General features: G+C 38.5%; 1 protein-coding gene across 1 annotated transcript in view; it reads right to left on the bottom strand.

The window, feature by feature from the left end:
• Positions 1–4,269: 4,269 nt before the first annotated feature.
• Positions 4,270–16,631, bottom strand: part of WARS2 (tryptophanyl tRNA synthetase 2, mitochondrial) — an 87,251-nt gene continuing 74,889 nt past the window's right edge. The window contains exons 5-6 of the mRNA XM_006184288.3: positions 8,703–8,821; positions 4,270–6,797 (exon numbers count right to left, since the gene is read on the bottom strand). Coding sequence (XP_006184350.1) covers positions 6,349–6,797; positions 8,703–8,821 — 568 coding nt within the window. The 3' untranslated portion in view covers positions 4,270–6,348. The remainder of the gene's footprint in view (positions 6,798–8,702; positions 8,822–16,631) is intronic.

Below are 16,631 nucleotides of genomic sequence, written 5' to 3'. Positions count from 1 at the left end.
CTTAAATTTTTAGGCTGTCTATAAATAATCACCAATATAAACAAAAATAATCTAAGCTATCCTGAGTTAATCTGATGAAAAAGGAGAGCAGACAGGAAATGGCAGAAAGTGAAGACAATAATTGTTTTCATGACTGGTTATCTATTTGCACCTCTTTCACTCCAACGTAAATTCCTTGAGAGAGGCTGGGTTTTATTCCTTTTTTTTTTAAAACCCCTTCCCCCTCCAGTACAGTGCTTCTCAGACAGTGTACATTCAGGTCACCTGGAGGGCTTGATAACCCGATTGCTGAGTCCCACCCCCGGAGTTTCTCATTCAGTAGGTCTGGAATGGAGTCTGTGGACTTGCATATCTAACAAGGTCCCAGGTGAAGATGAGGCTGCTGGTCTGGGAGCAACACCTTGAAAACTACTGCCCCGCCACATAGAAGGCTCTCACAAAATGTTAGTTTAATTGAATTGAAGTAATCCAGTTGGAAGGAAGACACTAGACAGAGAGGCTAGTAAGATTAGTTATTAGTTGGGATAATAGCTAAGGCATTATAACGAAGAGATCCCAAAATAAAGGGGCTTAAATATGATAAAATTTTATTTCTCATGTAAGAGTCTAGAGGTAGTGGGCAATCCACGACAAAAAGCCAGCACTGCTTCCCAAGTCCAGGGTCCCAAGCTGGGGGCTAATGCTCCCCATCTTTCTCTTGTGGCTTTCATCCATGGGTCCAACTTGCTGTACCGGGAAATAAGGAGGGGGAAGCAATTTCCTTTAAAAAAGATGTGACTTGGAAATTGCACATATCACTTTTGTTCATATCCCACTGGCTAGAACAAATTTATACCTTGCTGCAGGGTAGGCTGGGAGATGCAGTTCCTACCTGAGACTATGTACTTTCCTAAAATTAAGGTGAGCGTTCCATTCCAAAAGGGAAGAAGAGACTGGATATTGGGGTGTTAGTTAGCAGTCTTGGTCACAACAACTTTATGGCAAATCCATGTATAAAGTGACAAATATCTGGACCATAAATACAATTAAGGTTCTTTGTGTATCTGTGCATATTGTTTTCTGGGGGAGGGGGGTTAAATGGGGGGGGGTAGAGAGGCATTTATGCCTAACACAGAGGTTGTTACTTCAGAATTAAGATGGATCAAAAGGCAACAACTCTTCCATTTACCTTGACAGGTCAATATGCCAGTCCATTAAAGGGACATCAGGGTGTTCTCTCCTCAAAAGATGACTAAGGAGGGACAGGTTGTTTGATGAATATGAAGTTGTAGAAGGTGTGAGAATGGCACTAAAGTCATGATGGTGCTGGTGCAGAAAGGACAACGGGGCAGAGAGTAGATAGGAGTGGTGTGCACAGTGGTAGTTACTGCAGAAAAGTGAGAAGGAAACAAGGAGTACACAGGTGCCCAGACACATATGAGCTGGTGTTAGAAGCTTACATTGGCTGTAGGAGTGTGAGACATCAAGGAGGGCTGATAGAGAAATGAAACCTACACAAGTATCAGGCGAGATCTTGAAACAGTAGGAGTGGGAGTTGCGAAGCACTGAGCTGGAAGAATGCCAGAGTTGAAAGGTCTCAGGAGGAGGCGTGTTTTGTTTCTCTAGAAAAAAGTAGAAGCAGCAACAGGTAAGAGAAGTAACAGCAGTAGCTGGATCGAGCATCCATTTAGAGATGGGGAGTGGGGAGTAGGCACCCAAGAGCAAAAGCACATACTTGGAGACAGTACAGTTGTATCAAATACTAAATACTCTATTTATCTGAGAGCCACTGGCTGTGACATCCAGAAGCCGTATTTCCAATAATGAAGAGCTAATGCCATAGTTGATGGACCCTGGAGAGGTACCAGACTTGGAAGACTTTGGCTCTAGTTGCTGTTCTGCCTCTCACTGGCCTCCATGCTCAACTCCACACAGGCAAGGAGGAGCCTGAGGGTGGGAACTGGGTCTCATTTCGAATTCTTTTTTTTTTTTTTTCATTTCGAATTCTTGATGCTTAGATGGTGCCTGCAAAACAGGCACTCTACAAAATGCTTGCTCACTGGTTATGTTAAGATGGATCCCCATGGAACTACCAGCTTTGCTGGTAAAAAGTAATAATCAAATATTGAGAATTTCATGTGGTTCACTCTAATATTTCCATTCTCATTTTGCCCATATACTGTATGATTTGTTTTTCCCTAAAAGCAAATTTCGTGTTTCTGTGTTCTAGATTTTGATTGGAAAGCCCTTTCTCCTCTCTTATGTCTTCTTCCTTCCCTAAACATCTTGGTTAATTGCTCATTCCTGTGCTCACGCAGCATTAGCTAGCTAGTGTTTCTGTGTTCTCTAAATTATAGGCATATTGCATTTCCTCTGTACCTTTCACAAAGCAGGCCCTACATAAACTTGTCATAATGCTGGATTACATATCTGAGGATAGGTCATCTACGCTCTGAACCCCTTCCTAGAGAAATAAGATAATCCCAGCCTAGCCAATATAACAGAATTGTTGAAAGTTAACATATGAGGTTTTAAACAACAGTAAAACCTCCAGAACGACTGTCTATGAGAGTGTTTGAAAATGTTACATGCTAGTGATAGGCAATCTGTTTTCAGCTCAATTTCAGGGAGGAAGAGACTCTTCCCAGCCAAAAAGATTTCAAAAGACCCCCTCCAGTCGACAGAGTAAAAAGAGAATGTTGATCCCACAGGGAGAACACACAGTCGATGAGAACAGAGTCATCATGTTAAAGCGAGAGAGACCAAGAGCTGCCCCACCGCACGCAGTCACTCCCATAACACAGGCACACAGCACTTGACAGAGGAAACTGGAAGGAACAGTCTGGGAGAAGGCAACCTAAAGATGCTGCTGTGTGCACAAATGGGGAACTTGGGGGAATAATTATAAGAGCACTGAAGAAAGGAGGCAGGGAGGGAGCTGTGAGGGTTAAGAAAATGGGATACACAGGAGAGGATTAGAATCTAGACTAGTCAAGAAGGGGCACACCACTTCCTTGGCACTTTCAGTTAAGAGGTACCACTGGGTTCTAACTAGGAGAAACTATAGACTAATAATAAATGTGTGACTTCAGACGAGCTGATGAATCTTACTTCTTATTTGAAAAAGTAGCACTAACAGTTCCTAGGACTGATATAAATATTAAATGAGACATTGCACATAAGCACACAAAGTGCCCAGCATATAGCAAGTACACAATACATGCCAGCTTTTGTTATCTAAGAGACTACTAGGTAATAAGTTTGGGAAACTATATGGTCTGTCTTTCTCAACTAATCCTTTTACTATCTTCATGAATTCCCCAGTTGAAGAGCTCTCCGGGAAGCGGCCTCAGCTATATGGGCTTGACCTATGACAAGCAAAATCAGCTGAATGCCTTAAAGCAGCAGTGTCCAATAGACATTCCAGTGATAACTGAAATATTCTCACCTGTACTGTCTAGTACACTAGCCACTAGCCATTGAGGCTATCTGGCACTTTTAAGTGCTGCTGAGGAAATGGGGTGGTGGTTAAAGTTAAATTTAGTTAAAATTAATTTAAATCTAAACAGGTACATATTGGACAGTGCAGCCTCAGAGCACATTACCCCAAACACACCAGAAAACATTGTGCAGGAGCCACTGTGGCCTCGTGGGACTCTGGATCCTACCTGTTAGAAGCTGAATTATCTTAGGCAAATTACTCAACCTCCTATGCCTCGGTTCCATCCTGAGGAAATATGAGATTGGTAACAGTATCACTTTCTTGGGTTATGAGGACCAAATGAGAGACTACATATAAAAGCAGTGGGTCTTAAAATTGAGCAGGCATCAGAATCACCTGGAAGGCTGTTAAAACAGATTGCTGGGTTCATCCTCAAAGTTTTTCCGCAATTGGTCTTGGGTAGAGCCAGAGAGCTTGCGTTTTTAATGAGCTCCCAGGTGATGCTCATGTTGCTGGTCTGGAAAAACACTGTGATAAGACATTTAGCAACGGAGCCTGATACACAATGAGGACGCAATGGCGTTATTGTTTTATGATGTGCATTTTTATGGTCTGCATCAGGAAGGTTTCTGGGGGAAAAAACCCACAATTTATTAGGACTCTCTAGCCCACATTCTGACATTATTTTGATAAATGTTTATGAAGCATCTACAAAAGGCAAGATACCCTCACAGTATTCCGAGTGACAGTCTGTCAAGGTGAGTTTGAAGTAGGGTTTGTCAGTAGATGGAGCTACAGAGCACCAAGTTATTTGACCATTATTACCACCATCTAAGTATTTTTCGTCATTTCAACTCTCCACAAAACAACTGGAAAATAACAATGAAAATCACCTTCTCAGGTAAGCCACAAGTTGGATTTCTCTCCAGTTTTTCATCCCAATGAAAAGACTGTGCTGAGGCCTGTAAATGATAATTGGAAGGTATGTGAACATAAATCTAGGTTCTGGCCTTGGCTCTTTTATAAACTTCCTGAGCTCCCTTGGGCACATCTCTCAATGACTATGGACTTGAGTCCTATGGTCACTTTCAAAGAAGAGCAACAACAGGATTCTCACAAGCCCAACCTCATCTCTATAGGACTTTGCCCCCTAAAAGTTATCACATGTCATCTTGTTTCTCTCCTCTAAGATTTTTTTCCAAGGTGCCTTTTGTTCTTTGGAATGGAAGGTGTTGTAAGGGGGTAAAAAAATAAACAGTTGGATAGGTCCACCTTTAATTCTTTAATTTAGTCATTTTCTAGTATTCATATTAGGGTTTCCTTGGAAGGAAAAAAAAAAAAAAGAGCCTTGGAGGAGATATGCCAAAGAGGTTCTAAGATTCTAGACACCCTATTCCAAGAAAAGATCCAAAAAGGGTCTTTAAATTTGGACTCTAGGATGCAGTGTTTGGTATATTTCTATCTGTTCTGATAAAAGGATCACTTTACTTCTTTCTCTTAAGAAACATGAGTAAAAATTCATTGCCCAGTATACTTGTCTCCTATGTATAAATGGTGATCATGGTAGCCACTGGCAAAAACCTTTAAGCAATTTCTGTTACAAAATCAGTCTTTCTAAATGGTCCTGGTGGGGTGACTCAGGATGGTCATTTCCACTTTCAGGTGTGGGAAAGGGAAGTGCAGGGAAGCTAGGTTTTCGAGTGACTTGCTGCTACTTAGATGGAGGTGGAGGTGAGGTGCAAAGCTTCCAATCACTGGGAAAATCTGACTCGGCAGACCTCACTAGTCTTGTAATAGGGCAGAATATACTTTGAAGTGTCCTCGAAATAAGAGGAGACAGAACTTGGGACCTGCTTTGGGGGTCCTGAGAAGCAAATGTGACCAAGGCTGGCTGAATCCAGATTTAAAGCTGGTAGCTATGGGATGATCTGCTGATATAAACAGTATCTGTAGTTCAGGTCTTTCCAGTACTCACCTTCATAAATAAAAATGCTTGGAGTCTCAAACATGCTGCCTCTCAGGGCTCTGTGTTGATGACAAAAGCACTATTCTTAGGAATATGGAGTAAAGGTTTTGATCTTGGATTTGCTTCTTACTTGCAGGGTGATATTGTACAAGTTAATTGTCCTCTCTGAGCCTCATGTTCCTCAGGTGTAAAACGGCAGTCCCTCTCCTATATATTTCACAGGGGGTTGGCGAGATTAAACTGAGAGACAAATGCAAGGAAAGGCTTATAAAGAACATAATCCAGGGATCTGGGCTTTTGTACAGTAAATCAATCGAGTTGAAATAATGCAACCTTCTCAGAAGGTTATATTATGCATTTCTGAATTAAAACAACAGCAAATAATCCTTGCTAGAATAGTCAGTGTGGTTTCTCAGGAAATAAGTTAAGCTGATTAAATACATTAAAGCAGGTACCATCTCAGTGACGAATGAATGATAATCATCAACTTATTTTTATGGGGTCTGAATACAAATTGGTCCAATTGCATCCCAAGGACTATGTCTATTATATTACTTTTTAAAGGGTTGGGATAGGTAAGTGAGCACCTGTGACAATAAGTACTCCAGACAGACACAATAATACCCCTGTTTGCCAAATTACTACTCACCTCAATCACATTTGTGTGAATAAATTAAGGCCAAAGAGTGTGTCTCAAATAACTGAGGATTCAGATAGCTATGCCTTCTTCTGTGGGTTTTGTTTGTTTGATTTGTTTTTGCCACAGAATGTTGCTGATGTGATTTAGAACACTGCTCTATTTGAAGGCTACAAATCATTATTCATCAAATGAAGCCAATAATCAGGTGTCCCAAATAAAGCGTTCCCCAAACTTTAATTGTTCCCTGGCAAGGAAAGCTGCCTTTATTGGAGTGAGCAGACGGCAAGATATAAAAGCCTTTTTGTGATTAGTTGAAACTTCCTATAGAAACCCCACCAATTTCTTCACCTCCTGGCACACGGGATATGCTAATTCTTTGGCTTTCGCCGACCCATCTCGTAAAACCTTGTCTAAGTAGCCCTTGTCCATCTTCAGTTTTTCAATTTCACTCTTAATGGGAGCAAATTTCTCGATCACAGCATCTGCCACCACCAGCTTGTAGCGAGCAGTGTCGAAGCCAGCACTGCGGCGGACCACATCCTCCACTGGGAGTCCGGTCACTGCCGCGTGGATGGCGACCAGGTTGGAGACGCCCCCTCGCTGGGCCGGGTCATAGGTGACCTCCGAGGTGAAGTCCGTCACAGCCTTGCGGAACTTCTGCACTATCTCCTCAGGGCTGTCTGTTATTCGGACAGTGGCCAGTTTATCGGGGTCTGATTTCGACATTTTGGCAGAAGGATCACGCAGGGATTTCACCTTCTTCATCGATGCTAGGTGGAAACACCAACACAGAGGCACGAAAGACAAAACCCAGACCAAAAAAATAAAGACAAAAACAAAACAAAAAAAAAACACCAATAGGAATGTCAGTGTCTAGATCTTAAGTGCCAAGAACACCAAGTAACTTTATTATTTTTACCCAATTAATATCAAATGCTCATTATAAAAAAAATCAAGCAATTTATATAAGCATGAAAGTGAAGATGTTGGAAATGTTAGTTAATTCTGTCAGTATTTTGTTGATATTTTCATGCATCTTTTTTTTATTAATGGACTATTTTTTAAGAGTAGTTTCAGGTTCACAGCAGAATTGAGTAGAAAATACAGAGAGTTTGCACACAGCCCTCCCCACTCACACATATATTCTCCCCTACCCTCAACATCCCTCATCAGTGTGGCATATTTGGTACAATCAATGAACCAATATGGCAGGACACATTATTATCAACCAAAGTCCATAGTTTACATTAGGGTTCACTCTTGATGTTGTGCATTCTATGCGTTTTGACAAATGCATAATGACGTGTAGCCACCACTATAGTATTGTGCAGAATAATTTCATTGCCCTAAAAATCCCTTATGCTCCATCTATTCATTCCTCCCTCCCTCTGATGCATCTTTTAATGTACATATATACATAAAAATGTACAATCTTACACAAATGAAATTGTATCAATCATACTGTTTTTGCTGTGAATACCTGTTAACAAATATTGTCTATTTCTTTCCCCTCTGGTCTTCCCTACTGGTTAATCACCCCTGCCAACAACCACTGCCCCTCCTGCCCTTGTGCTGGTTTACACAACCTGTGGCATCTTTCCATTTCTTTACCCATGATTATGTAAGCAATTGCTAACACACACATGTACACGTGTGAGAATGAAACAAGTGACTTGTTTATTGCTCTGATAGAATCAAGATGTTAAGGCGTGCTTCATAAACCAATGTATTAATAACTGCCCAATTTATGGCTTTTACAGAAACATATAAAGTTAAAATAGGTAAAATAATAATTGGTCAAAGCATTAAAATAGTCCTTATTGCTAAAAGAAGGTGATTTCAATGCATGGGCTTTGTGTGAACTGTCGGAATAACTTAGAAATTTACAGCCGCCTTATGCTTCTAAATTGATACTAGGCATGAGTTACACTCTCTAAAATGCTGTCAGCTTAATAACGATGGACAGAGCTTAGATTCAGTGATTTCTGCCCTTGCCACAAGTTTACATTGCTACCAAAATGCTGATAGAGATTTACAGCTTCTTCCCTCGAGAAGATTCCAGCGCAGCACAGCCTTGCAAGCTGCAGGCGAGGTTTTGGATTCAGTAGGTAGGTTGCACATTCCGTCTGGGTCGTGCATTTAAGAAGGCAGAATGCGAGGATTATGAATGCCCTCTTGTTATATCTAGATTATGATCCAGCAGTTCTTACACTTTTGACTTTGTGAATAGGGAACACAAGGTCAACTGGCTTTGGAACCAGAGGCCTCAATGTAGGGCCCAGGTTTTGCCACCAACTAGATACATGACTTGGACACAGAGTCAGCCTTGCCAAGCCTTAATTTCTTTCCTCAACCACAGAATAGGGAAAAATACCTGCTCTACTAAATGAGATGTGTTTTTATATATATAATGTAATATTTTATAACAAAAATGATTATTTTTAGTTTCTAGTCTCTCCCATATTTTTCAAACTTTCTTCGTTATTTTTTTTCAATAATCTGAAGAGTCCTACATTACATTACAGGAAAGGATAGAATTCTCATTACAAATCCTGAAGCCTATCCATGACAAAGCCAAGTTTAGTCCCAAGAAAGTTCCAAGCCTTGGTCCGTCATCCAATCAATCCTCTCTTCCAAATGCACCCTGATTTAACAATTTCACATTTGTTACTTACTCAGAATGGACTTGGGCACCGGGAAGAACTCCCCAAACTTCTTGTTAAACCCGTGCGCTAGATCCTGAACCAGCTCCATGTGCTGGACTTGGTCCTCTCCAACAGGAACGTGTGTGGACCTTTAATAAAAGACAGGCAGGAAAACTCAGCAAGGCTCCTGCTTACACTGAAATGATATTGCAAGCAGCTGCAATTCCTGTGCCTATTTCACTGTTGGTGTTCAACAAATGTTCACCAGCTACAGAGGGAATGTTGAGACCCAAGTCTTTATCTGTGTATCAGACAAATGCCAAAGAGACGTTTGTCTACTCTAGTTCTGTTTCTTCCATAGCAGAAGAACACAGCCATCAACACCAGTGTGACAGGCTCTTGCTGGGAGGGAGGAATGGTATCTTAAACAGCATATGCTCTAAGCATAATTGTATTTTAAACTACTCCCCATTCCCTCACCCAGTCGGCACATATTATCCTAGCCTTGACCAGATGCTTTTTACTTCAGAGGTGGTGTTTACACTTGAAAGACACTCCACCCGACTCTCCAAATCAAAGATGGCAGAAAGCTCTTTGGGCAAGAGTTTTCCCTCCTTGTCACACAGGGGGTAACCTAAGATCTTTTTGGAATATGCTCCTTTGTTTTCAAGTAAACTGCAATCACGAGACCATTAATATGCTCCAGGGAACTTAAAATAAATAAACAAAATCTATTAGTACAATGTAGATGGATCTCAAAACAATGTTGAATGAAAAAAAGCAAGTCATAGAAGACATGTAGAGTCTTCTCTACATGTCTTTTGCATGTAGCTGCTCACTTGTAAATCTTAAAAGTATATACGATAACATTATATATTGTTTATAGGTCCATATATAAAAGTACAAAAACATATTGGAGATTCCTCCACAAATGCATGATCATAGCTGCCTCTAAAGAAGGAAAGAGAATGGGTCTGGGGAAAGGAACAAAGGACCTGAGTTTTATCTGCAATATTTTATTTTATCAAAAAATGAAGATGTGAAACAAAAATTATCAAAATATAGGGACTTTAATTATTTTAATCCCATATATAAAGTTTGCAGTGTTGGATCATGAGGAGGTACATCAAACAAGGGAAGAATTAATCACTATAGAGAAGTCTTGAGGGGGAAAATTATACTAAAATATTACTGGGGAAGGAGACACGTAGTTTTAAGTCTTTAATGTCTGGCTAGGAATTTACATTTGATAATACAGTTAATAAAATGCTGTAGTTTCTTGATCAAGAATGCTTAACATTCTTCCCATGAGAGCAGCAGCCTTAAAGTCAACTTGAATATTTAAATGATAATTGTACATACGAGTGGAACAATAACAACTTTTAAAAACAACCCCAGGAAAGAAAAACTGCTAGAAAACTACGGTACTTCGTTATAGAGAGTATCTCCTAGCCCCATGGTTAATTAGTCGTCCTTGAAAAACTGTCAGAGATACTATTTTCCTTGCGAATGACTGTCCACAGCTACTGGTTTATTTAACATAGTTGTTCAGAGCATAAGGAAGTGAAGGCAGCTTTGATTACCCATAAAGACTAGCTACTTTAGCCTTGATTTCAAAGTATACTCTGTCTGACTTGATTTGATATATACTAGCTACTTTAGCCTTGATTTTCAAACTACACAGTAATCAAAACAGTATGGTACTGGTACAAAAACAGACACATAGATCAATGGAACAGAATAGAGAGCCTAGAAATAAATAAATGCAGGTATTGTCAATCTATGACAAAGGAGGCAAGAATAGACAGTGGGGGAAAGACACTTTTCAATAAATGGTGCTAAGAAAAATGGACAGCTACATGCAAAAGAATCAAACTGGACCAGTATCTTATACTATATTCAAAAAATAACTCAAAAGGATAAAACACTTGAATGTAAAAGCTGAAACCATAAAATTCCTAGAAGAAAACATAGGGAGTAATCTCTTTGATACCAGTCTTAAGGATTTTTTTGGATCTGACTCCACAGACAAGGACAATAAAAAAGCAAAATTAAACAAATGGGACCACATCAAACTAAACAGGTACAGTGAAGGAAACCATCAGCAAAACGAAAAGGCAAACTACCAAATAGGAGATGTTTGCAAATGGTATACCAAGTAAGGGGTTAATATCCAAAATATACAAAGAATTCATACAACTCAATGTAAAAAAAAATCTGATGAAAAAGTGGACAGAGGACCTGAATAGACATTTTTCCAAAGAAGACACACAGATGGCCAATAGACTCATGAAAAGATGTTTCACATCACTAATTATCAGGGAAATGCAAATCAAAACCACAATGAGATATCACCTTATACCCTTCAGAATAGCTATAATCAAAAAGACAAAGAAATAACAGGTGTTGGTGATGATGCAGAGAAAAGGGGACCCCTGTGCACTGCTGGTGGGAATATAAATTCGTGCAGCCACTATGGAGAACAGTATGAAGGTTCTTCAAAAAATTAAAAATAGAACTACCATAAGAATCATCAATTCCACTTCTGGTTATTTATCCAAAGAAAATAAAAACATGAATTTGAAAAGATTTAGTCACCCCTATGTTCATTATTTACAATAGCCACAATATGGAAGCAACCTAAATGCCCATTAACAGATGAATGGATAAAGCAGCTGTGGGGTGTGTGTGTGTGTGTATACACACACCATAATAAAATATTACTCAGCCATAAAAAAAAAGAATGAAATCCTGCCATTTGCAACAACATGGATGAAACTGGAAGGTATTATGCTTAGTGAAGTAAGTCAGGCAAAGAAAGACAAATGCTGTATGTTTTCACTTATATGTGGAACCCGAAAAACAAAACAAATGAACAAACAAAACAAAATAAAACAAGACTCACAATACAGAGAACAGACTGGTAGTTCCTAGAGGGGATGGGAGTTGGAGGGTGGGCAAAATGGATAGGGGTAGGATAGAGAGGTACAAACTACTAGTTATAAAGTGATTAAGTCATGGAGATGTAATGTACACCATAGGAAATATAGTCAATAATACTGTATTAACTTTGTATGGTGACAGTAACTAGACTTTCCACGGTGATCATTTCGAGATTTATGTAGACATTAAATCACTATGTTGTATACCTGAAACTAACATAATAGCATATGTTAATCAATTTAAAAAAAAAGACTAGCTACTTTACTACAGTAACTAGACTTGAGAAGATTTTGAAAAATTCTGAAATATTCCTCATAATTTTGCAATCATTCTTAATTTCTGGAAATTACTCTAGTCTTTGTTTTTGTCTCTATGGATGCATATTTTTACATAACTGCAGTTGTAATACGCATACTATCTTTTATGTTAGCATAATAGGTAGTTCCCATGATTCTATGTGTTCTTCATTAACAGAATTTTAATAGATGCATAAAAGTGTTTCTTACTATAGTTGCAGAACTATAAGGAATGTACATTATTTTGCAGCAGATTCTTTTGAATATTTACATAGGGAGAAATTTTGATTCAAGTGAAAAAAATTATTTTTTTATAATAACCCAAAAGTCCTGTGGAGATAAATATGCTGAATAAGTGTTCAATACTTTCCAGCCAAAAACAAGGCATGATTGTCAGTTAATGAAACTAATATTTATATCACAAAATAATTCTGAATATATCTCCAAAGGAAACGTTGATAAATGTCTTGAATGTTAGAATAAGCAGTAGGTGTCAAAGCAACTCTTTGACATCTTTTGCACAGAAGCAATATATTTTATTTATTGAAAAAAAAATCCCTGAACATTAGCTGTGTTTTCATATAGCCTCTCAAATACCTATGCATTTGCTACTCTCATTTTTTGTGTATGTGACTTTGGGTAAATCATAGAATTTCTATCATAGAAAACTTTCTTACTATAAAATGGGAGTATTAATATTTACCCCATACTATTGTTGTGGAGATTAAATGAGATAATGCATGTAAAGTGCTTACCACAGTGCCTGGAATTTGCTAAGCCTTAAAATAATGGTAGCTATGTAGGAAAGAGAATTCTGAAATGGTAGACTGTATTTCAGAAAACTGCTCAAGACATATATCTCAAATAACTAGAGGTTCACTCATTACCTAACTCTGATTCCAACTTCTCTCTAGCTTGGCTGAAAAGAGGGACAGTTTATGAAGCGGAAAAAAAAAGTCCAGGGTCATCATGCATATTTAGCAAAGTGGATAACCAAGCCCTAATGAATATTTATTCATTTATATATAAATTTTCTCAGGAGAGTAAAAAGAAAATCAAATCAACAGAGGGCAATGTGTTGGCTTAGTCTCCTTTTGTTCCCTAGATGTTGACATTTCTAAAAACATGGTCATGGCTCTGTAGTTCTCTCCCATCATTGGAGAGCTTATTAACTTTCACCTGAGGATCCACAAGTCCCTTCTCTTCTGATGATTTTAGGGCTCTGTCCCTAGCTCTGCCATCTCTCTGAAGGGTTAGGACTGGACATTGGTATTACATATCCCATGTTTACTTCCAAACTCAACACTAAAGAATCAACATTCCAGTTTTGAAATGATGTCAGCATTGTAGTCCAAGATAACCTGTCTCAATTTCTTACTAAAATACTCTGGAGGACAGAGGAAAAAAAATAACTGAAAATTAGCATCAAGAGTCAAACATATAACTAGGAGTCTTAAGGGGGTGGGAAGGGATAAATTGGGAATTTGAAATTTGCACCTCTTGGGGAGTGATGGAAATGTTAGCTATCTTGATTGTGGTGGTGGTTTCATTGGTATATGCGTCTACCAAAATTCATCAAATTGTACATCCGAACTATGTGTAGTTTACTGTACAGGAATCATACCATGATAAAGGTGTTAAAAAAAAGGAGTCAAACCTAAAACAGAATTTGAGAAGACTTTTCATTAACTGTGAAATCAACAGAATTGAACTGAAAAGAGCAACTGACTGAGCTTCCTTCAAAGTCAGAGCAAATGCCCCATTGTTGGAAACCTATCCCAACGGGAGATGAGGACAGACATCCCTCTGTCACAGCTAGACTCATATTCTGATATGGATCCCTTTCTCTTCATCAGCCTGACTCTTTCTACATTCTGCTCTCAGGAAACATTACAAGCAGTGGAGGCAGCAGGAAGTGGTCACGGTACACTGCTTCCTCATAAGAATGAGAATGGAATTCTATGACAGTACAGACTTGTTTGCCTTGTCCATTACTGTACCCCAGGACACAGAATGTTTTCTGACTGGGGATGGGCTCCACTCAAGGAATACCTGTTGAATGAATGAATGAAAAAGTAAAGTGCTTAAGGTGAGAGACTGAGGCAGGATGAGACCTGGAAGCAGAGTATCCTGGTGAGGCTGTTCTTTTTCACATGATACATCTGCTCAGAGAATGCAAGAGCTAGGCAGGCAGTAGGAGGAAATCTATCTCAGACCAGAAATACTAACGAAGTTGAGCAACACAAGCACCTGGGTTAGGAGCACAGCACACTATTCTGTCCTCCTGTTGGATTCTGAGCAGGGACTTCAGTGAGCATCCAGGTACGCAGACAGTGGACATGAGGGCCTTTCATAGATTTTGTCTACTGACAGGCACTATTTGAATATAGTTTTCTTGTTCTGATATGGATTTTAAAAGCCGAATACATAAGGAAACTGTAAGTAAAACAAATAGACAACCTATGGAATGGGAAAAAATTTTTGCAAATGAAACCAACAAAGGCTTGATCTCCAGAATATATAAGCAGCTCATACGACTCAATAAGAAAAAAATAAACAACCCAATCCAAAAATGGGCAGAAGACCTAAACAAGCAATTCTCCAAGGAAAACATACAAATGATCAATAGACACATGAAAAAATGCTCAATATCACTAATTATCAGAGAAATGCAGATCAAAACTACAATAAGGTATCACCTCACACCAGTTAGAATGGCCATCATTCAAAAATCCACAAATGACAAATGCTGGAGAGGCTGTGGAGAAAAGGGAACTCTCCTTCACTGCTGGTGGGAATGCAGTTTGGTGCAGCCACTGTGGAAAACAGTATGGAGTTTCCTCAAAAGACTAGGAATAGACTTACCATATGACCCAGGAATCCCGCTCCTGGGCATATATCCAGAAGGAACCCTACTTCAGGATGACACCTGGATCCCAATGTTCATAGCAGCACTATTTACAATAGCCAAAACATGGAAACAGCCTAAATGTCCATCAACAGATGACTGGATAAAGAAGATGTGGTATATTTATACAATGGAATACTATTCAGCCATAAAAACCGACAACATAATGCCATTTGCAGCAACATGGATGCTCCTGGAGAATGTCATTCTAAGTGAAGTAAGCCAGAAAGAGAAAGAAAAATACCATATGAGATCGCTCATATGTGGAATCTAAAAAACAAACAAACAAGGCATAAATACAAAACAGAAATAGACTCACAGACATAGAATACAAACTTGTGGTTGCCAAGGAGGCAGGGGGTGGGAAGAGGTAGACTGGGATTTCAAAATTGTAGAATAGATAAACAAGATTATACTGTATAGCACAGGGAAATATATACAAGATCTTATGGTAGTTCACAGAGAAAAAAATGTGACAATGAATATATATATGTTCATGTATAACTGAAAAATTGTGCTCTACACTGGAATTTGACACAACATTGTAAAATGATTATAAATCAATAAAAAATGTTAAAAAAAAAAAGCCCGTTACATAAAAAATCAATCAATCAATCAATCAAACAAACAAGTAAAAGACCCCAAAACAGAGCCTATGAAAAATATCGTGGAACAAAGGAAAGGGAATTTTACCCTGTAGATCCTGAGGAAGGTCAAACATTTGAAAGTTAATTTTATAGTTGTTTTGTTTTTGTGTTTTTAATGGAGGTGCTGGGAATTGAACCCAGGAACTCATGCATGCTGAGCACATACTCTACCACTGAACTATACCTTCCCCCTGTTCTATTTTGTTTCTTAAAGAAAATTACTTGGTAACCTCAATAGGATTCAAAAAGCCATGGCTATTATAAGGTATGAGCAAGAAATCAGAAAAGGAGAAAAACAGGTGGTGATAGAAAATAATAAAATGAAGAGAAAGTGAAATGATGAATTAAAGAAAATCAAACACACAATAGAAGAATCAGGAGCAGTAGGTGCAGAATCCTAAGGACAGGTCATATCAGTGAACTTGGAAGAGAAACATGAAGCTCTGTAGGACCTCAGAGCAAGAGGAAAAAGAAAGAAGTATGACAGGCAAATAACAGGTAGACAAAACTGAGTATGCATTTTCAAGGAACTAGGCAGGTTTCAGGGAAAAAAACCCTAGAGACTCACAACAAAACACAACCCAGAAAAATTTGTAAATCACAAAGTTAATGGAAAAAATCCTATACATCACAGTCAAAAAATAACGACAAAAATAAGAGAAATCAGGTTAATAACACAAAATGGAACAATGTTTATGGGATTGTGAGAAAAAAGTATTAAAAATCTAGCCATGCTGTCTTTTAGATGTGAACTATAATGATCATTATTATGATGATAATAAAGTAGCTAATAGCTATTGAATACTTCCTATATGCTGTACACTTTACTAAGAATTTTTAATGTATTATTATTGTACTTCATCCCATTTTACAGATGAGGCAAGCTGAACAGAAAGAAATTCTCAGGCATGTAAAGGACTAGAAAAATTTTTGATTCAAATCTATGGACTCAAGAACTTGGAAACGGAGATGCCAAGGTATAAAGATTGGCTGTAAAGAATAAAAACATTACGTCTAAGTTTTGGTAACAATTCGAAATAGAAAATAATCTAAAATCAAGCCATTTATAACAACAATTTTTGTTGAAAAATCCCAGGTTAGTTTACAAAATCAAAAGGAAGTGTGAATATAGACTGAGAACCTGAAAGTATGATTAATAATCCAT

The sequence above is a fragment of the Camelus ferus genome, chromosome 9 (genome assembly GCF_009834535.1).
Source record: "Camelus ferus isolate YT-003-E chromosome 9, BCGSAC_Cfer_1.0, whole genome shotgun sequence".
In the NCBI taxonomy this organism is placed as follows: Eukaryota; Metazoa; Chordata; class Mammalia; order Artiodactyla; family Camelidae; genus Camelus; species Camelus ferus.
Note: the sequence above shows the minus strand (reverse complement) of the source record. Positions and strands in the feature narration are given on the sequence as shown.